Source organism: Sebastes umbrosus, chromosome 2 (genome assembly GCF_015220745.1).
Source record: "Sebastes umbrosus isolate fSebUmb1 chromosome 2, fSebUmb1.pri, whole genome shotgun sequence".
NCBI lineage: Eukaryota > Metazoa > Chordata > Actinopteri > Perciformes > Sebastidae > Sebastes > Sebastes umbrosus.
In genome coordinates, this window is record NC_051270.1 from 39,894,849 (window position 1) to 39,917,520 (window position 22,672).

General features: G+C 40.9%; 1 protein-coding gene and 1 long non-coding RNA gene across 2 annotated transcripts; one reads left to right on the forward strand and one right to left on the reverse strand.

Moving 5' to 3' along the window:
* Window positions 1–608: 608 nt before the first annotated feature.
* Window positions 609–10,656, reverse strand: LOC119500484. The gene is made up of 2 exons (XR_005209625.1): window positions 10,593–10,656; window positions 609–950 (listed from the first exon to the last, which is right to left on the reverse strand). It is a non-coding gene; the product is annotated as an uncharacterized LOC119500484 (long non-coding RNA).
* Window positions 1,751–19,792, forward strand: slc22a18 (solute carrier family 22 member 18). The gene is given in 11 exon segments (XM_037790171.1): window positions 1,751–2,281; window positions 6,708–6,805; window positions 6,925–7,070; window positions 9,078–9,115; window positions 9,117–9,211; window positions 10,884–10,996; window positions 12,699–12,809; window positions 14,319–14,419; window positions 14,545–14,646; window positions 17,536–17,656; window positions 19,162–19,792. Coding segments are annotated over 11 exon segments (1,320 nt in total). The 5' UTR covers window positions 1,751–2,116; the 3' UTR covers window positions 19,392–19,792.
* Window positions 19,793–22,672: the final 2,880 nt, after the last annotated feature.

Below are 22,672 nucleotides of genomic sequence, written 5' to 3' on the forward strand. Positions count from 1 at the left end.
CAAGCTTATCCTCCACCCATCTCCTCTAAGTTCCCGAAAACAACCAAAGCCAATGTTATTTAAAATGGACTCTTCCAGCAGGAAAACACATTTACTGCAGTACAAGACCACATCTAATGAGGACAGTATATATCATTATTTCTGTTTATAGATTTCACTGATATACTGACTTTACAGTTATTAAAGGTATAAACCATTCTAATCACATAATAGTATAAAATAACTCCAAAAACCCTTTGGGGCCTAAAAAGGACGCAACTCCAAGTCTTTGGTTCCAGATGTTTTTATGCATATTGGAACACTTTGTGCTCTGACCACAGGAGGGCGTTAAGAGACTGCCTTGTGAAATGTGACCAGGCATTAGCAGATACCTTGTGAGATTCAAGATTCAAGATTCAAGAGTTTTATTCGTCACGTACTCATACAGGATGTGCAGTGAAATGCAAAGTGGCAGTGCTCACAAGATTGTGCAAAACAACATCAACTAAACAAATATTTTGGCAATGGCAATATTTACAGTGAGAGGGGTCTATATACAATATGGAATATAAATATAAGTGTGTGAATAGAATAGTAATGAGTGTGTGTGTATTCTCTGTATGTAGCCCTATGTGTGTGTGTGTGTGTGTGTGTGTGTGTGTGTGTGTGTGTGTGTGTGTGTGTGTGTGTGAACGTGTGTGGGTAAGAGGGGCAGCGTGTTGCGCGTGGTGGGCGCCCTGGAAAGGTCAGAGTTCACAGTACTGATGTCCTGGAGAAAGAAACTCTGTGTCAGTCTCTCTGTTTTGGCAGTGTGGCAGCGTGGCAGCGTGGCAGCATGGCTAAGGAGGCGCTTGCCTGACCGCAGCAGCTGGAACAGTCCGTTGTTTGGGTGGTGAGGATCCTTCATAATCCTGCAGGCTCTGGTTCTGCACCTCCCGGTGTACAGGTCCTGATTTCCACTCTAATCGTCCCTTCAATTGAAATAACATTCAGGTTAAGACAGAATCACATGCAACACTGCTCAAATGCCCTCGCAACTTACTCTACAGTGGCAAAAAGTCAGTTTACATGTTAATGCTTCAGTAATAATCCAATAACAGCAGATATTTAACACTGGCAGGGGCCATTCAGCTGCATAATGAGTACTTCTACTTTTGATGCTTTAAGTCAGTTTTGAATTTATTACATAGCATTTTTGTAAAACTACTATTTTTTATTCTTAAATGATGGTGTTGCTACTTTACCAGCTAAAAGAGCTGATTACTTGGAGGACGCTTACTTCTAATGGAATGTTTTCCATTGTAGTATTACAAGTTTTACCTAAGTGATTTAAGAACTTATTTTTTAGACAGACTGACAGACAGACAGATAGATAGATAGACAGACAGACAGATAGATAAATAGATAAATAGATAGATAGATAGATAGATAGATAAATAGATAGAGATAGATAGATAGTCAGATAGATAGATAGATAGATAGATAGACTATAATACACATCACACATCACACAATACACATACCCGTTTATTTCAATGTAATCAACAATAAGAAAACAAAACAAGAATAACCAATAACATGAACAGTAAACAGTTACAACAAATTCTTAATAATATTAACAGAACAATAAATATTACAGGTCCAAAAAGGGGTAGGAAGAATTATACACCTAGACTGGGAAGAAGTATAGCCTAAACTTCTTTAAACGGTATTTCACTCAAAACCATTAAAATGAGTGATACAACTCCAAAGTACGATCTAAATAGGAGTACTTGAATGCACCACAGTAGTAAACTTCCACATCCCGGTGTGACACTTTATATAAGAGACGTTTATGATCGCTCAATAACTCCGGATAGGACTTGAAATGAGGGACAGGTCCAGCTGTTCCAGTGAACAACGCTTTAACCGAACTGCACATTTGAGATCATATTTTTACGTAACTAGCTAACGTTAATTCGGTAACGCCTCCTTGTCACCTCTGTGTTCGGTTCCAAAGTACAACTAACGTTAACGTCAGATTAGCGAGTTGATGTGAGAGTTCACCGGGCCAAAGTGTATTCTACCGGTTTGACCGGTTTGATTCCCACCGACTGTTAAACGTTAATGTCTGAAGTGTGTTTCTACAAGAAGCGACATGAGTGGAAGAGGAGAAACCACCGAGGAGCCGTCCTCCAGAGCCTCAGCTCCCTCCCAGGCTAACGTTACCGACCAACAGAAGAGGAAGAGCATTCTGAACGTGGTCTACCTCATCACTGCTCTGGACATCACATGGATGTTCTTACAGTTGTCTGTCACTCCTGTAAGTATTTCTGTTATTGCCCAGAGCAGGAAGCTGAGATTTACGAGCCGGCCGTGAATGTGAAAACGCTTCCGGAAACGCTGGGAATGTATTTGAGCCACTGACTGATGATTTCATTATTATTATTCATGAGCTGCTGTATACATCATGAGTGTTCTATTACACAGTAACAGTAGTTGTTGTTAGTTAGAGAGAGTAAAAACTCTCCATTAAAAGTCAAAGTCCTGCATTCACAAATGTACTTCAATAAATCTACATATGCTGCGGATTGTGAGCAACATGCACTTAAAGGGACTCTATGTAAAAATTAGAAATGTCTTGTTAACAACGACACCTGTGGCCGTTGAATCAACGAAAGTCAGCGTCCTGTTGCTCGCGCTTGTGCTCGCTCTGCATAGACATGAACGAGCATCGCTCAAAACAGTGAGGAGACACACGTCAGCTAAAACCACAATATCACTCTATATTTCAGCTGCTTGGCAGTAATGTTAGCTGACCAGACGAAGGTCTCTCCATGAATCAATGCTGATCCTAGTGTTGGCTTTTCCTGCCTCCTTACCGCGGCCGGAGGGAACAGGGGAGACACCGGAGTTTTGGTCAGAGACGATAACGTTTCTCTCTGCGGAGCCCCGTCACTTCACAAGACACGGGAAACCTCTGTTGGTCTGGAGGAGCTGCAGCAGTTATTTCTGCACAAACGTCCACTGTACATTCACTAGCTAAACTAACTCTTCTGCAGTGTGTTGTGTGCGCGCATGCACGTGAGAGTGGGGCGAGCTGAGTGAAGGCAGGCAGAGGAGCAGAGTACAGCAGAGACTCCGGCCCTGGAGACCAAAGCTACGGTCTCCCCCGCGTCCTCCGACCGCGGCCAACACTGTTTAACAGACGGGCTTCACTAGATACAACCAAGAGGTTTTGGTGCTTCCGTGTAGTTTGTGTTGGAGTCTGAGTCTGAACAGCGTAGCCACACGCGAGCGCGCATGGGACACCGACCTGCAATGATTTAAACGTGTAAGAAGTTACAAACAGTCCCTTTTAAATTTACTTAATCAGAAATTATCATTATTGCAGTCATATTGGCTTACGTCATATGTTATATAACGATATTCAGTGGTGGAAGAAGTCTTCAGATCATTTACTAAGTAAAATTACTAATAACACACTGTGAAAATACTGTTACAAGTAAAAGTCCCCCCGCATCCTAGCAGAAATGACCTCATACAGTACATACTGTACTCGAGTACAGTATGTAAGTGAGTAAATGTAGCCTACTTAGTTACATTCCTCCACTGATAATACTGGATTATTACTTTGTTGATACTTTTATCAACACTGACACATGAATATGTAAGTGGCACATGGTGGAGCAAACTTTACATTAGACATGAAACGATTAGGCTAGTCGATTAATCAATTAGTTAATACACAGAAAATTATTTGACTGATTTTAAGGGGACTGTTTGTAACTCTTTAAGCGTATAAATGTACCGGGTTTGGGACACATGCGCGCTCGCTCGCATATGCGCTTGCATGTGGCCGGAGCCTCTCCTCCGCTGCTTGCTTGCCTTCACTCAGACAGCGCGCGCGCGTTCTCGCTCTGCTCGCTCCACCTCTAGACGTGAACGCGCGCACACTCCACACTACAGAAGAGTTAGTTTAGCTCTGAGAAATCTAGTGAATGTACAGTGGACGTTTGTGCAGAAATAACTGCTGCAGCTCCTCCAGACCAACAGAGGTTTCCCGTGTCTCCCGACTGCACCCGCAGGGGGAGAAACCGGCACCTGGTCGGACACGATAACGTGTCTCGCTGCGGAGCTCCGTCACCGACCCGCTTTTCTGCTTCAGAGCCTCGGCACCGACGCTGAAGCAGGAAGAGCCAACACTAGGATCAGCATGGATTCATGGAGAGACCTTCGTCTGGTCAGCTAACATTACTGCCAAGCAGCTGAAATATAGAGTGATATTGTGCTTTTAGCTGACGTGTGTCGCCTCACTGTTTTGAGCGATGCTCGTTCATGTCTATGTAGAGCGAGCACAAGCGTGAGCAACAGGACGCTGACTTTCGTTGACTTAACGGCTACTACTCACTGTACATACAGTAAAGAAACATCTTTACATGTACAGTGCATCTGGAAAGTATTCACAGCGCTTCACTTTTACCACATTTTGTTGTTACAGCCTTATTCCAAAATGGATTCAATTCATTTTTTTTTGTTCCTCAATTCTACACACAATACCCATAATGACAAAGTGAAAAAAAGTTTGTTTAAAATCTTTTGCAAATTTATTAAAAATAAAGAACGAAAATATAACATGTACATAAGTATTCACAGCCTTTGCTCAATACTTTGCTGAAGCACCTTTGGCAGCAATTACAGCCTCAAGTCTTTTTGAGTATGATGCTAGAAGCTTGGCACACCTATTTTTGGACAGTTTCTCCCATTCTTCTTTGCAGGACCTCTCAAGCTCCATCAGGTTGGATGGGGAGCGTCGGTGCACAGCCATTTTCAGATCTCTCCAGAGATGTTCAATCGGGTTCAAGTCAGGGCTCTGGCTGGGCCACTCAAGGACATTCACAGAGTTGTCCTGAAGCCACTCCTTTGTTATCCTGGCTGTGTGCTTAGGGTCATTGTCCTGTTGGAAGATGAACCTTCGGCACAGTCTGATGTCCAGAGCGATCTGGAGCAGGTTTTCATCAAGTATGTCTCTGTACATTACTGCAATCATCTTTCCCTCGATCCTGACTAGTCTCCCAGTTCCTGCCGCTGAAAAACAACCCCAAAGCATGATGCTGCCGCCACCATGCTTCACTGTAGGGATGGTATTGGCCAGGTGATGAGCGGTGCCTGGTTTCCTCCAGACATGACGCTTGGCATTCAGGCCAAAGAGTTCAATCTTTGTTTCATCAGACCAGAGAATTTTGTTTCTCATGGTCTGAAAGTCCTTCAGGTGCTTTTTTGGCAAACTCCAGGCGGGCTGTCATGTGCCTTTTACTGAGGAGTGGCTTCCGTCTGGCCACTCTACCATACAGGCCTGATTGGTGGAGGGCTGCAGAGATGGTTGTCCTTCTGGAAGGTTCTCCTCTCTTCACAGAGAGCTGGAGCTCTGTCAGAGTGACCATCGGGTTCTTGGTCATCTCCCTGACTAAGGCCCTTCTCCCCCGATCGCTCAGTTTAGCCGGGCAGCCCAGCTCTAGGAAGAGTCCTGGTGGTTCCAAACCTCTTCCATTTACAGATGATGGAGGCCACTGTGCTCATTGGGACCTTAAATGCTGCAGAAATGTTTCTGTAGCCTTCCCCAGATCTGTGCCTCGATACAATCCTGTCTCGAGATCTACAGGACAATTCCTTGGACTTCATGGCTTGGTTTGTGCTCTGACATGCACTGTCAACTGTGGGACCTTATATAGACAGGTGTGTGCCTTTCCAAATCATGTCCAATCAACTGAATTAGCACAGGTGGACTCCAATCAAGTTGTATAAACATATCAAGGATGATCAGTGGAAACAGGATGCACCTGAGCTAAATTTGAGTGTCATGGCAAAGGCTGTGAATACTTATGTACATGTGATTTTTTGTTTTTTATTTTTAATAAATATGCAAAAATTAAAAAAAATTTTTTTCATGTTATCATTATGGGGTATTGTGTGTAAAATGTTGTGGAAAAAAATGAATTTAATCCATTTTGGAATAAGGCTGTAACATAACAAAATGTGGAAAAAGTGAAGCGCTGTGAATACTTTCCGGATGCACTGTACATACTGTACATAATCATCCAGTCCATGTATATCCATTCTGTATTTATTTATTTGAACTATTTGTATTGTTTACAACTTACAGAAAAGTTGAGTTGTATATAGACGTTTTATTTTATTTCTTATTTTATTGTTGGTCATTGGGTGCTTTTTATATAAATTTTATATTTATATAATATTTATATACACCCATTTTTTCACTACTTACTGTACATAACAGTCCTGTCTATTATAGACCTTTAATTGTCCAGCTTTGTTGTCCTTGTTCCTAGCTGGTATTTTTTCTATTTCTGTTTAAGTATGTTTAGAGAGCTGCAGAAAACCGGAGTCAGATTCCTTCTATGTGTGTACTGATGTTGAGTACATTTATTGTGAATCATGTCCCAATATATTGTAATTCTTTCCCCCAAAGGGAATAAAGGAAAAGTTGTAAACACGGGAATCCCTTTCATGGCTATCTTCCATCCCACATGGCATAAATGTGGCATCATATACACGATATCCAGTAAAAAGAGGGTCACCGGAATAAAGTCCCAGTTTGGATGTGTTGACTGGTAGAGGTGCTTTTCTTACCTGGCGGGAAAATAATCTGATACCTGCTCTGAACATGTTAACATGCTACATATGATTGTGTGAATTTGAATATGTATTTTCATTATGTGTCTCTATAGTATTTGGCAAGGAAAACTGGGCTTTGACACCTTGTGTTTGGTTATTTACAAACCATGGTCGGTGTAGTCCAACTGATTGGGGGTCCTGTGTTTGGAAGGTGAGTTTCTGTTACAGCTACTTTAACAGACGTGCACAGAGGTTATTCTCTTCACAGAGGCTGCTGTTTTAATATCAGCGACCTAACACATGCTTTCTCTATTTGTTTTTTGTCGGCAGGTTTGGAGATCTCTTCGGAGCGCGGGCAGCTTTGTCTCTGGCGTGTTCTGCTACGGTGGTTTTCTTTCTACTGCTGGCCATCGCAGAGAGTCCTGCCATGCTGTTCATCCACAAACTCCCTACAGTCTTCATGCATGCCCTGCCTGGTAAGCACCACTCATGTACAACCCTGCTCACTCAGTTTAACATGTTAAACCTAGATTATTGTTTGCTCTGGATTAATCATTCATTGTTATTTATCCGTTCCTTCTGCCTTTCTTGCATTGCTGACTTTGTGGCCAAACTATGTCTGCAATTATGACGAGTATTAGAGCCAGTGTTAAAGGGACTGTTTGTAAGAATCAGAAATTGCTTGTTAACAGCAACACCTGTGGGCCGTTAAGTCAATGAAAGTCAGCGTCCTGTTGCTCGCAGAGGAACATACATCGTACATACTGCATACTGAGTTCCTCAGTAGTATGCAGTATGTGACGATTAAAGTGATGTATTTAGCAGTATGCTAGACCAGGCTTTAGCCTTTAAACCAGCTCTTAAAGCACTGGACAAAAAAACTAACTCATACCACTATTGCAATATTGTCGAAAAATACAACTTTGATTTAGTTGTTTCTGTTCTGTTAGTTTATTTTATAAGATACTGCAGGTTTAAACTATTTATTCTAACAACTCATAATGAAGTCAGACAAACAGGATCATCAACGAGGGGAGACGGGAAATATAAAATATTCATCCACAACATTTACGTTACTCAAACTGCTCAAACTAAACAGTGGACTGATCTCCTCCAGATATTAGAGGAATGTTAAAAAGGGTCATGTTGTCTCAGCAGGAATCTCTCTGCCCCCGTCAGAGGCCGCTCTTTACCTCTCCTCTTCCCTCCCCTCTTCTCTCTCCTCTTCCCTCTCCTCTTCCTCTCTCCTCTTCTCTCTCCTCTTCTCTCTCCTCTTCCCTCTCCACTCTGCTGCTCTGTGGCCGTCTCTCCAGCGAGCTACGCCTGCGGGCGATTGTGGAGCTTTTCAACTCCAAAAAGTCAGATAAAAACATGTTCCTGTTAATTTATAATGAACATCTGTGTTGTGATATTTAAACAAACTATCCGTCAACAAGGAAATAAAAGCCTCTCGTCTACAGACCGGTCTCTAGAGAGCTCCAGCTCATAGCGGTCTGTGAGCGTGACTACCCGGCTGGCTGGCAGCGACTCCGGCAGGCGCTAGCTAGCTGTCACGGCATTTTGTGGAGCTTCTAAACTCCGACAACGGTGGAACAAATGTTCAATTCGCCATCTAACTTCGTAAAACTGACGATATTAAAAATCTACACAGTTGATTTCTCGCCTCAAAAACTTTCAGAAGTGAATTTAGTGATGAAAGAGCTACAAAAAAATGTAAGAAACGAGCCGTTTTTGCTGCTGTTGTTGTTGTAACCGTAGCCTGTAGCGGTCCAGCGCTTTGCATTGTGGAATACAGTAGGCGAGGTAAAACTGGTCTGATGCATAGGCTACTGGAGATTTTTTCCAAATCTGTATGACATCCGGGTATTTTTGGCATACTGGAGATTTGCTTTTGTTCACATACTGCATACTGCATACTGCATACTGCATACTGCATGCTACATGCTACATGCTACATACTACATGCTACATTTTGGCCAAATCAGTACATACTACTAGTATAGTATGCAGTTTTGAATACAGCCTTAGTGTTCATAAATTGCTCAAAATGTCTGCGAGAGAGCCCTTAAGGACTTGATGATTTGACAGTGGGACAGTCCTAAACTCTCACAGACTTTGCGGTAATGCGCCTCAATGTCTTTGAGTTTGTTAGTGTGAACGTTGGGATTGAGCTCTTGTCAATAGCTTTCTATCTTGATCACTTCAGAAAATTCAATATTCACATTTACATTAGCCTACTTGCTCAGTCATGGCATTTTACCGCATACTATTGATAAATAAGAAGTATTTGTCTGGATATCAAGTAGTGCATATTACAAACAATATGCAGTAACCTTGAAATATTTAGGAGAGCAAAAGTTTCACCCCTGTGCCAATTCTCTGCTTAATTTCCATTTCATCCTATTTCCATTTTGATTTATCCTGAATATACACTAGATGCAGTCTCACTTGCTTTTATTTCTTCATCCCTCTCCTGTCTGCAGCGTCTCAGATGGTCGTTGCAGACCTGACAGAACCTGAAAAAACGGGCAGATGCTTTATCCAAACTAGGTCTGTGTTTTGGCATCGGTATAATAGCTGGGTCCACGTTGGGCGGCAATCTTAACACACGCTATGGGTAAGTTTCATTGTATGTGTGTTGTTGGAGTCTACATTGCAGCAGTGATGTGAAGGTGGGGTTAAATCAGGCAATTCAGTCTACAATGCCGCCCTGTTGGGGTTTATTTCACAACAATGACCCGCTTGCTGTACATTATCCCGCTTACTACGCCGCTACTTACTGAAGAAATCAATAATTTGAGACAAAAAACGGTCCTCCAGAGTCCGACATCAGAGCTGTGGCCCATAGCAAACGGTCTGTTATACGTAGCAACGGTCTGTTATACGTTATACGTAGCAACGGTCTGTTATCGTAGCAACGGTCTTTTACACATAGGTCTGCTATACATAGGTCTGCTATAAAGAAATAACAGACCGTAGAGCACTGTAATTGACCAATCAGAATCAAGTATCCAACAAAGCCGTGTAATAAAAAAATGAATGTATAAGCTATAAAAAGCACCAATGATCAACAGCAAAAATAAAATAAAAACTCTATATACAAGTCAAGTGTTCTGTGCAAAGAAATAAATACTGAATGGACATACATGGACTGTAGGATTATGTACACTATATTCATGCAAAGGATGTCTATATGCTGTACATACAGCATGCAGGATTTATATAGACAGTGACAGTGCATGAAGATATGTACAATGGTGAGAAAAATCCAGTCACCAAGTCTTAAAGGTGCAGTGTGTAGGATCTGGCAGCATCTAGTGGTGAGGTTGCAGATTGCAACCAACTGAAACTTCTTCCCTGTGCCATGCGTGTCGGAGAACTATGGTGGCCGACGCGAAAACATGATGACGCAAATGTCCCTCTCTAGAGCCAGTGTTTGTTTTGTCCATTTTGGGCTACTGTAGAAACATGGAGGACTCCGTGAAGAGGAGCAGTTTCCCTATGTAGATAGGCTCATTCAAAGCTAACGAAAACACAACGAATCTTAGTTTTTATACGCTAAAGAAAACGTACTTATTGATATTATCTTCCAATTTCTGCCAATAGATCCCACTAAATATTACACACTGTTCCTTTAGGAGTAGATTAATGATTATGTGTAAGTGTTAAAGCGGTTGTTTCTAGTGAAGAGCCCAAAAAAACTCTGCCGAGTTTTTTAGCATCTTTCAGCTCATTGTTTTGGTTTTACGGCCCACAACTTTATAGTTTTTATCCACTCTCAGCGTTGTCATCAACCTCATTTTCAGCTGCAACAGGAAACACTTTTCTCTGATTAACCCACCATACACTATCTGCCCAGCACCAAACAGCAGACAGACGAAGTTATGGCCTGGTAAGGTATAGAAAGCAGAACATTCAGCAGCTAAAGAGACTGATATTTCCATCAGGAGTTGGTGGAGACCAAAACAGAGCTAAAAGGAGTAAATAATTGGACTTACATTAGTCGGGTGCTGCTCCATGTCTGCTGGGTGTGTCACTCTTTTCAAACCATGTCAACATTGTGTTTACAGCTTGTTCCGCTGCCCCCGATTGGACAAAAAATGAATTATAGTTACTTTAACTTGAACATGGAAATGCATTGAAAATGACGATGATAGACTTTGAAATGACTGAGTGGTATTTATGTGTATGTAGGGTTATAAATGTATATACAGTATTATATATATTTTACACCAAAAATGTCCAAAATATGTGTCCACCTAACACTGCTTTCACTTTGTATTCCCCAGGGAGACATTTACTGCATGTTTTGGTGCTGCGGGGAGTGCCTTCAATTTACTGCTGGTTTTAAGTTTATCCCAAAAAACTACCAAATCTCAAGCTCCAAAAACCAACAAAGACGGTAAGACACACTTCCATCTGCTACACTAATGTTGTCAGCTGTTTGGGAATCTGTATAAAATGCTGATGTTATCAGGCTCGTGGCACACAGGCATTGGGAAGTACGAGTGAGCCGCTCATCCATTTGCAGCCAAAATTAAAGTCAATATCTTTTAAGGTTTATTTTAAATAGTTTTTAAGTTCTTTGGGGAAATATCAGGAATATTCAGGAAGAGAAAATATAGCTGCGTTTGTGAATGCCAAAATAGTCTTACTTTGATTACATATTTCAATAGGTACCATTCTTAACATAAGCAAAGTAACCTGGTGTATGCAGTTGGACTGCATTGGACTGCATACATTGGACTGCATAAACAACCATTCACACTTGACCTCACTGGACAGTCATTCACACCTGACATCAGCTGACTAACAACTCCAACGACCCATGTGGCAGCCATTCACACCTGGTATCAGCTGACTCTAACGACCCATAACTACAGTAGCCACACCTAGGAGCACCAATGTACTGAGTGGTTTCTATATTCCTGCTAACGACCCAACAGAGGTTGAATTCCTGGGTTCCCCTACCATTCAGCCAGAACTGAAGAAGCTTTTCGGATGAGAAGAGAAAACGTCTTCAAGAACCTAAAACAAGTCCAGTTGCTGCTGATTTAACCCTTACTCGAATACCATGACCTGGATGACCGAGAACCTTCACAAACATATTAACGGATATGGTTTTTGTGCTTGGTTGCAAAATTTCAACGAAGCTGCCCTCGCAGTACGTTTCACCTAGATGTATGAAATTTGTTAGGCACGTGTATCACATGTAGACTTAAAAAAAAGGTCTCTTGGGGCCATGCTCTAAACCCAACAGGAAGTTGGCCATTTTGAATTTTGTGTGATTTTGTTTGTGTATTTTTGGCTCTGTCTACCTACCTGTCTACCTACCTGTCTACCTACCTAATGATAATGGTGGGGGAGTGTCTTTGGAGGGAGACCTGAAGGGACGGACTGTCTACCTACCTGTCTACCTACCTAATGATAATGTTGGGGGAGTGTCTTTGGAGGGAGGCCTGAAGGGACGGACTGTCTACCTACCTGTCTACCTACCTAATGATAATGGTGGGGGAGTGTCTTTGGAGGGAGACCTGAAGGGACGGACTGTCAGTGTTGATGACTTGGTGATGTTCTCTCTAGATTTAGGGATTTAGCTAGTGCTGCTAGCTACTTTCATTGGAGAAGATTTGGCAACACTGGGCTGGTTTTTAGGTTGGATCGTTTTTTTAAATCTATTGTACTCTTGCTGGTTTCTCAGCATTATCGACCCGACCTTTACAACTAGTGTATTGTTTGCAGGGACAAACGACGACGCATTGGGCTTTTTGGTTACACTGACGTGTTTCATTGGTCTTAAAGTGGTCTGGTTTGATGGTTGTGCTAAAAAGATCAAGCATGCTGGTTGGAGAATGATGATTTATTCAGTTCATTTAGTTTTAGAGTTAGTCTTTAAAGGACATTTTTTTTATTTTTTATATGAAAACACCTCATTTGATTTTGCATGAGCTACACACATGGCTGTGTGCTTCTCATATTTTAGGTTTTGACAGTTCACTAATATCTCCAGCCTGTTAGAGATTATGTCATGTTAATCTGGAAGGTATCCGGCTGTTCGTGCTTCTGTACATCCGTTTTATTCTTTCTCTTTGAATTCGCTGCAGGTGAGAACAAAAAGAAGTCGATATTCAACGTGGGAGAGATCACAAGACTGATGAAGTTTCCAGGTGTGAAGCGGACTTTAGTTGTGAAGATAGTTGCAGGTTTGCCATCAGGTGAGAGTTAAAGTGAGAAGAGTGAATGTATTTACACAACACATTTCTCCATCCTTTCCATCCCAAGTCTTTCAACATAAATCAGCAAACTGTCGATATCTTGCTGTGCAACAGAAAACACAGATTCTGTGTAATTTCTCTGTTGCACATAGGGGTACTACGATATACCGTGATATTTAAAAATGTAATATTTATATACTGTTAATAACACACACACGATAGTATTGTGTAAATAAATCATTTTATATGTAGTTACGGTTACAGACCTCTCTACACTCGTATTTTGAGCGTAATTCGTTTACCAAAGAAGAGACAGAATGCACAATAAACAAAGTGAAAGATGAGTTTGACTGATAGCATTATTTTATTTATTTATTTATTTTCAGATTTTCTGTAGATATCACAATGATATTGTTATCCTGAATTCTTTTGGCCACGATAATCGTGAAAATCTGATATTATGACCGCCCTCGTTGCACAATATAGGCAATCCATAATCAATATTGCTGTTTATAACTGCCTGATGTATGATCTGTGGCCTCCGACTGAATTTACATGGTGATTTACTGGACTGAAAATATTGTTATGTTTTCACTGCACATTTGATCATTTAGGACTTTCAGTGTGTACCAATCCACGTACTTCCTGAAGTACACTTGAATGTAGTGCACTGTGTGCACTCTGTACTTACTTGAGTAGTGCGTGAATTTCAACGGGGTAGGGTCGTCTCAAATCGAATACTCTGCGCCGCACTTACCGGAAATGACGATCGCAACATTTCACCGCGGCTTGCTACCCGCCAAAATATCTTCTTCTTCTTCGGGGTTTTACGGCAGCTGGCATCCTTTGTGTTGCTGCTGCCTCCTTCAGATTTTATCCGTCCACTACCCGCCAAAATATCTGCCTGCTTTGTAGATCAAGAATACACAGAAAACGAAAGCAAAATGGAAATTACGTTTCCAACGTCGTCGCCAACGCCTACGATGTGTCTTCCTGTTGGCTGAAAATGCACCGGTATATTTACGTATTATATTGTTTTATTCTGTTATCTACGTAGCCCATAGACATCTATAAGGTACGTTGTTCAGCACCGCAAAAGCTCCTGCATCATCTGCCGCCATTTTCACATGTTTGAATAGAGGTCGTGGCTCCGCCCCTTCTGCTACGTAGCCAAGATGGCGACAATTGAGTGTGAAAAGTGTACAGCGTTCCACACTCAACGATTTGACCGTTTTGAGTACAATATCCGGGTACTTCGAGTACACTACATTTTGACATACTTCACAGTGTGAACGCACTTATGCACTCAAAGTAGTAATTTTAAGTACGGAAGTACGCGGATTGGAACACACTGTGTGTGTTTAGAGGCCACTTAGTGACATAAATCTGAGTGGAAAATGTTAGAACAATAACAGTCTGGGTTCAGTTACATTTAAACAACTTTGGACATTTTATTTAAGCACTAAACATCTGTAATCAAACTGAAGCACTACTCTTCTCTTTCCTCAGGCATTTTTCAAGTGATGTTCAGCATCATTGCGTTGGACTTTTTCAAGCTGCAACCTGAGCAGAATGGCTATCTGATGGCTTACTTTGGCATAGCCTCGATGGTAAGTGTCACGCACAGTGAAGTACAAGATTACAAGTGGATTATTATTTCAGTGGCTCATGTGCTGCAGCTCATGATGATATCAGACTGGAAGACGAGGTCAATAAAACCCCAATGTTTGTTCAGGTGGTTCAGGGAGGAGTGATCGGTCGGCTCACAGGAAGATACTCTGAGAACTCGCTGCTGCTTTTGTCTATCGCAGTTTCTTCTTTGGTGGGACTGGCTCAGGTACACACACACACACACACACACACACACACGCAAACACACGCACACACACACACACACACACACACACACACACACACACACACACACACACACACACACCAGAGCTGGAGAATATTTAAAGTTGTAGGGCAGTGGGTGGCCTAAAGGTTAGAGAAGTGAGCTTGAGACCGGAAGGTCGCTGGTCCAAATCCCCTGGACCGGCAGGATATATCTGGGTGGTGTAAGTGAATTACTACCACTGAGGTGCTCTTGAACAAGGCCCTTAACCCCAACCGCTCCAGTGGAGCTGCTCAGTGGCCAGCAGATCAGACTGTGGTTGTGCTGGACAGCCTCCAGGTGTGAATGCGTAACTGTGTGAATGTGATCAGGGTGTTCCTGAAACTGAGAGCATTGCTCTCAGTGAACCTCCCCCTGAATAAATAAAGGTTAAAAGAAAAAAAAAGAAAATACGGTGGTGGATCTCTGAAAAACTTTGTTTCAGCTCGATGAAACAATTTATTCAAGACAAGACTTTTTTCTTTCAGTTTTTCATTCATATTTTTTTAAAATTTCATTTTCAATGACATATTTTTTTATTTCCCACCTTCTTCCTTCATTTTGTATTTCTTCCCCAACCATCTAATAGTTTTTAAAACACTTTACTTTAAGCCACAAGTGTGAACCTGCTGGTGTCCCCATAGACTGTTTATAAGAAGTGGACTTAGGCTGTTTCGAAACCGCATACTATACTAGTAGTACGTACTGATTTGGCCAAAATGTAGTATGTAGTATGCAGTATGCGAACAAAAGCAAAATCTCCAGTATGCCAAAAATACCCGGATGACGTACTGATTTGGAAAAATTCTCCAGTATGCATCAGACCAGTCTACCTCGCCTACTGTATCCCACAATGCAATGCGCTGCGACGGTCACTTTTTGGAAATTTTGTAATGGCGGAAATGACGGACGTCAACATCCCGGTGACAGCGGTGGACAGGGAGGAATATAAATGTAAAAATAGCATATTATTTTTAATATAATATAAATGTAAAAATAGCATATTATTTTTAATATGATATAAATGTAAAAATAGCATATTATTTTTCTAATTTAATGTAAGGACAGCAATTCATAAGTGCTACTGTCTATCTTTAACGAACGTAATCTGTCCTACTAACGTTAACTTTACCCATAGCAAAGCCGTAACTTTTAAGTTTTTTTTTAAGCTTCCAAAACTGGAAGCCCGCGAAACTCGGCCTCGCGTACTACAAAATAAACCGATTTACGTTCCATACTGTATACTACTGAGGATGCGCAGTATGCAGTATGTACTGCATACTGCATACTGCGCTCCTCAGTAGTATGCAGTATGTCGGTTTCGAAAACAGCTTTAGTCACCGTGATTTCACCCATTGGTTTTGTGAACTGCTGTTTTGAAGCCTTGACTTTCGGCATTTTTAGCCGCGCCATCTTGGTTTTTGGCCGTCACCATCTTGTTGTTTTGCAACCAGAAGTGAGAGGAGAGGGTGGAGCTAAGTTCAACCGAACGCTGAATAAGACATATTTAGGCGACCGAAATGTACAATTGACTTTCATGAACTGAAAAACACACTGTGAAAGGGTTAAAGTTGTAAGATGAAAACACGGACAACTCCCAGACCGGACAACGCCGTTGTAGCAACCTGTCAATCACAAGGTAGCCCCGCCCTAAAGCATCCCCTGCTTTATGGTCTATGTGACTCTAAATGGGACCATCATTTACTAAATGAACATCATGCTGTATTGAAGAAGACTTGAAACTAGAGATTGAGACCATAAACTCATGTTTACAATGTTTACTGAGGGAATAAATCAAGAGAGAAGTAGGCTCATTATCTCATAGACTTCTATACTTCTGGCTGCTGCTCCCCAAGTGCTCCACAGACAGACTCAGGAAGTCCTTTGTCCCCCGAGCCATCAAACTGGTACAACACCTCTCTGGGGAGGAAGGGGACAAAGGAGGACGGTCTGCAGGACAGTTAATGCACACAGTGCCCTTTAATAGACTGAGCTACTTTTTTAATTCTGCACACCACCAACAGCTCTACTCTGCACCTTTAGACTGGTTTTACTGTTTTCTACAAACAATGTACAGCTTTAGTCTACTTAAAAAAAAAAAAAAACTCTCTACCTCAGTTCTTATCGCGCATTATATTCCATATCGGACATTTACTGATATTTATATCTCCTATATTTTATTATCCAGCACTATATCACTTTCTGCACTATATTCACATTTTTAATATCTCAGTTGTTACCTTGCACTATATTCATTTTTAACAGTTTCTTCATCTCCAGTTATTTTTACATCTGGTATATATTTTTTTATACTCTGTACTACTTACTTGTGCCTTTTTACTAATATGTTTGCACTATGGAACTGAGATGCTGGAAAGTTGAATTTCCCTCGGGATCGATAAAGTCACTATCTATCTATCTATCTATCTATCTATCTATCTATCTATCTATCTATCTATCTATCTATACAATCAGACTTCTTTTAGCAAACAGAGGAGTCGCCCCCTGCTGGCCGGTAGACAGAATGCAAGTTTAAGGCACTTCATCCTCTGAGGAACATAAATGTGTGTAAAAATGTTCATGACATTCAATCCAATAGTTGCTAGATATTTCAGTGTGGAGTAAAGGGGTGGACTGACCGACACCGCCATGTTGCTAATAGAAAAATACTCGTTGGTTACAGCTTCTCAAGTCTCAAAGCAATGAAAATACACATTTTAAATGTTTTCACATCTAGAGGAATCCTTCCTTTAGGCTCAGGTGACTGGCATTTGTTCATAATGAAAATAATCCTCAGTCCCACCTCCAGCTCAGATACTTGTATTTTGGTATTTATATTTCTTTCTGCAGGCTTACATGCAGAATGTGTTCCACTTCTGCCTCACCGTCGTCCCGATGATGTTTTCTCTCAGTATGTTTAACGTCATCACAGACAGCATGCTCACCAAGAGCGTCCCGTCCTCTGACACAGGTGAGCTCACCCTGCAACATTCACAACAACCACACAACATTAACAGCAGGTTACTCGTTCACAGACAAAGATGCACTGAGATCACTCGATGTCTGACTGCAACTCAATACAGCTACTTTAATAGGGCATATAATGCTTTTGCGCTTGTTCCTTTTCCTTTAGTGTGTTATATCATTTTGTATGCATGTAAAAGGTCTGCAGAGTAAAGCCAAGCCAAAGACAGTTATGGTACATGTCCACAGGCTCCGTCCTTTCCTCGCTTCCCATTCATTGTCTATGTAAACAGCAGTTCAATGCAATCTGGTAGCGTGGCACAGAAACACTGCTCCTGAACTGCATGCAGGAGCTCAAACAGAGCGTTTCAGACAGAGGGTGAAAAGAGGTGCTGCAGAACAGCCGGCATGAGAAAAGTAAAGTGTTTTTTGACATTAAAGCATGTAAACATGTTCCAGTAGAAACCCAAAATACAAGTATGCACATGAAAATAAGCATAATAGGTCCTCTTTAAAGAAGAGGAGGAAAGAAGTGTAACCTTACAAACTACCAGAACCAAATAAAACAGGAAATAATCCTAAAATTAAAGACTCACCTTATACCACCTTATACCTTATATAGACACAATTGTCAGGAAAATGGGAAATGGTATCTCCATGGCAAAAAAATGCCTTCCGTATGTTCCAGCACACATTCTGGGACAAGTAGTTAAATCTTTAAGTTTAAGCCACCTGGACTATTGCTCACCTGTATGGTCTTCTGCACCGAAAAGCATACTGCGGAAACTACAAATTGCCCAAAACAGAGCTGCAAGACTTGTGTTACACTGCCCCACGAACACAGACAGCATGCATCATAAACTGTCATGGTTACCAGTAGAGAAAAGACTCGCCTTAAGCACAGCGACATTCTTTCAGCATTTATTCTACTAAACCCAAGTTTTTATACAGTCAAATTACCACATGCAGTGACGTTCACAGTCATTTCACTAGAACAGCAGCCAAATCATGTTACCTCACCCAAAATCTAATGCCTTAAAAAAGACGATCATTTACCGTGCCATCAATCATTGGAATAGCTGCCCTCTTCACATCCGTCAATCCTCTAACAAATCCTCATTCAGATACCATCTACGAATACATTACTTAAGCAGCTGATCCATAGTCCAGTGTTGGTCATGTATGGTTTTTCTTTGTTCCTTTTCCCTGATGATGGGCCTTGAGGCTGAACAAAAAAATTGTGGAAGATTGTGTATGAATGTGAAATTTATTTATGTTTGAAAATTTGAGTGTTATTGGTGTAACACAAATGTGATGTTGTATATAGTATGTATGTATGTGATAAATTAATGTACATGATTTCGGACCCCAGGAAGACTAGCTGGTGCCATTGGAAAATGGCTAATGGGGATCCTTTTTAAATAAATAAATAAATAAATACCAGATACAGAGATTTAACTCAATTATTTTAATCCAGTTGTTTAATTGATTCCACTTTGCTCTTGTTCTCAGGCACGATGATGGGACTCTGTTCATCAGTCCAGTGTCTGACTCGCACAATCGGGCCGACTGTTGGCGGCTTCCTGTATGTGAACTACGGCATTTCCTCTATAGGCTTTCTGCAGTTTGTTGTGAACATCGCTGTGTTTGTGTACTGCTGCAGCGTCGCCTCAAGAAAACGGCCGAGAAACAGCAATGACATCGCTCAGCTTCTTTTCATCCTCCACAAATTCAGTGTTTGATTTCTATTTCTATATATTCATATTGAAATCACTCTGATGACATAAGGTCCAGTCCATCCACTTCTTCATTATTCAGATTTTGTTGCTCTGTTTAATCTGTGGTGGAGATTCAGGACCGAACCACTAGATGGCAGCCAACCCTTCATTTTACCTGATGATGCTTTTATTTTACGTGGTTCATCATTCACACTACTTACACTTTAAAAAAACAGTTTTTATTAAACATCATCAAAAATGATGAAATATTAGACCAATCAACATCACTCCTGATTGAGCATAGTTACATCAGGACTATTTTTGATGAAATTTTGTTTTCTTATTTGTCTTTTCTTTTCGTAAATCTTTAAAAAATTATGATTTTATTTTTGTATATTAATAAATGTATTGCATTCCAGACTTCCCTTTGCATTGCATAGTGTGAGTCTGTGGCAGAAACACATACTATATCTGTAATTTGAATAGTCACTACAGTATTTAAATATAATGTATATAGTCAGGATGTTTCAGTCACTTCAATACAGTGATGGCAGTGTTGTCCTGCAACTTTATTCATCTAGTGGAGTTTAGAAGATCATTTTATCTATTTTTTTGTATTTTGTATTATTTGCAACCAACAGTTAATCTTTTTAAACTATTTTCTTTATTATTATTTTTTTATATTTAAAAAAAATGTTCAAATATGTGGTGGTTACAGGGCATTACAAACAGCATAGCCAACCCAACCTCTTCCACAAGAGAGAAAGTGGTAAAATTAATAATAATAAATATAAATGAATAGATATAAAATATAAAAAATATAAATATATATATAAAATATAATATAAAAAAACAAATATAAAATGGGGAGAAAGGTAAAGTAAATAGCTGTTCGATTTGAATGAGAGTTTAGTGTTTTCTCTTGAATGAGACGGGATGTAGTGAAGAAGACAGAATGGGACAAAGAAATCTGTCCCAGTCTGTAAAGCTAACACAGTCAATACCAGTACTGTACTGTATGTACCACTTTGAGGTACTCCTACTTCTCTTCCACTACATCTATCTGACAACTAAAGTCAGCTGTTAGTCACTTTTCAGTACGCTGAAAACATGTGATAAGTTTATAAAATACAACACATTGTTAAAGGTTAATCAGTGTTTTTTTCTTGTGACCATAGACTGTATATAAAGATGGACGAAGTGTCTCCACTTCCTCCCACTGAAGTGAAGCCAGAACATCCCCGATACAGGAGCTGCCATCTTGAGATTTTGACCTCATTTGGAGCCAGAGGCTGTATTCCAAACCTCATACTGTACTAGTAGTACGTACTGATTTGGCCAAAATGTAGTATGTAGTAGGTAGTACAAAAAAGCTAAATCTCCATTATGCCAAAAATACCCGGATGTCATACTGATTTGGAAAAAATCTCCAGTCTACCTCACCTACTGTATCCCACAATGCAAAGCGCTGGACCGCTACAGGCTACGGTTATAACAATAGCAGCCAAAAATGGCTTGTTTTTTAAAAATGTTTTGTAGCTCTTTCATCACTAAATTCAATTCTGAACGTTTTTGAGGCGAGAAATCAACTGTGTAGATTTTGAATATCGGCAGTTTTATGAAGTTAGATGGTGAATCGAACATTTGTTCCACTCTTGTCGGAGTTTAGAAGCTCCACAAAATGCCGTGACAGCTAGCTATAGCGCCTGCCGGGGTCGCTGCCTCGCCAGCCGGGTAGTCACGCTCACAGACCGCTATGAGCTGACTGGAGCTCACTAGAGACCGGTCTGTAGACGAGAGGCTTTTATTCCTTGTTGATGGAAATAAAAGCCTGTTGTTTAAATATCACATCACAGATGTTCATTATAAATTAACAGAACCTGTGATTATCTGCCTTTTTGGAGTTGAAAAGCTCCACAATCGCCCGCAGGCGTAGCTCGCTGGAGAGCCGGCCACAGAGCAGCAGAGTGGCCGGCTAGCTAGCTAACATCACTTTAACCGTCACATACTGCATACTACTGAGGAACGCAGTATGCAGTATGTACTGTATACTGTATACTGTGTTCGTCAGTGGTATGTATAGAAGTAATGCTGCAGCTCCTCCAGACCAACAGAGGTTTCCCGTGTCTTGTGAAGTGACGGGGCTCCGCAGAGAGAAACGTTATCGTCTCCGACCAAAACTCCGGTGTCTCCCCTGTTCCCATCCGGCCGCGGTCGGGAGGCTGAGGCAGGAAAAGCCAACACTAGGATCAGCATTGATTCATGGAGAGACCTTCGTCTGGTCAGCTAACATTACTGCCAAGCAGCTGAAATATAGAGTGATATTGTGCTTTTAGCTGACGTGTGTCGCCTCACTGTTTTGAGCGATGTTCATTCATGTCTATGTAGAGCGAGCACAAGCGCGAGCAACAGGACGCTGACTTTCGTTAACAAGACATTTCTGATTCTTACAAACAGTCCCTTTAAAGGTGCTGAATTCTAAATTCAGAGCAGAGATTGCCTCCACACAGCTCTCAACATGGTGACGCAGTTGATGGTGCTAACAACACGGAAAGTACAAACAATGGCAACAGTGCTACTCCCTCCATCAGCAGTAAAATGCTACTTGAGCATTGATGCATAATAATCTAGTGAGAACTTTTACTTAAATGCAGGACTTTTACCTGTAATGGAGTACTTTTAGATTGTTGTTTTGGTACTTTTACTTAACTAAATGACCTAATTCCCTCCAACAGTCAACAACACTAATATTTATTACCGATATTAAATCATCAGTGCAGAAAAACAAATGACGTAGCCTACTGTGTAGAGGATAAACAAATCCTTTAGTGTTAATCGCAGTCTCGGTTGTTCTCCGTCATATTGATTTACAGTTTTCTGCCACCTCGGTTGCCAAGCTGCAGCATGTTGAAGTGATGTCACAAAATCTGCAGCAGGTGGTTTCATTGTTTCTACAAAATACTCTGTTTTTGAAATATTACATCCAGCAATCCGGGATAAATATGATCTTATTTTAACAGTAGGGGGTCCGTGGTGTTTGTATGGACCAGACTACACCTTCAGCAGATGTCACTGGTGTCATTTATTTGCCAGTTTCTTGGGCCAAACATCTGATGAAAGCAGCCACACAACCATATAGGAGAGTATGAAATCTTAAAAACGGCAACAAATAAGGACCCGTGGTTCTTTATTTTCAGTGGTTGTCTGTGTTTTCTTCATGATCTTTAGGAGACATTTTGAAGCAAAGCATTTGGCCATATAAGATAGATGTTTGAAGTTTTTTTTTCAAAATAACGGTTTTGCAA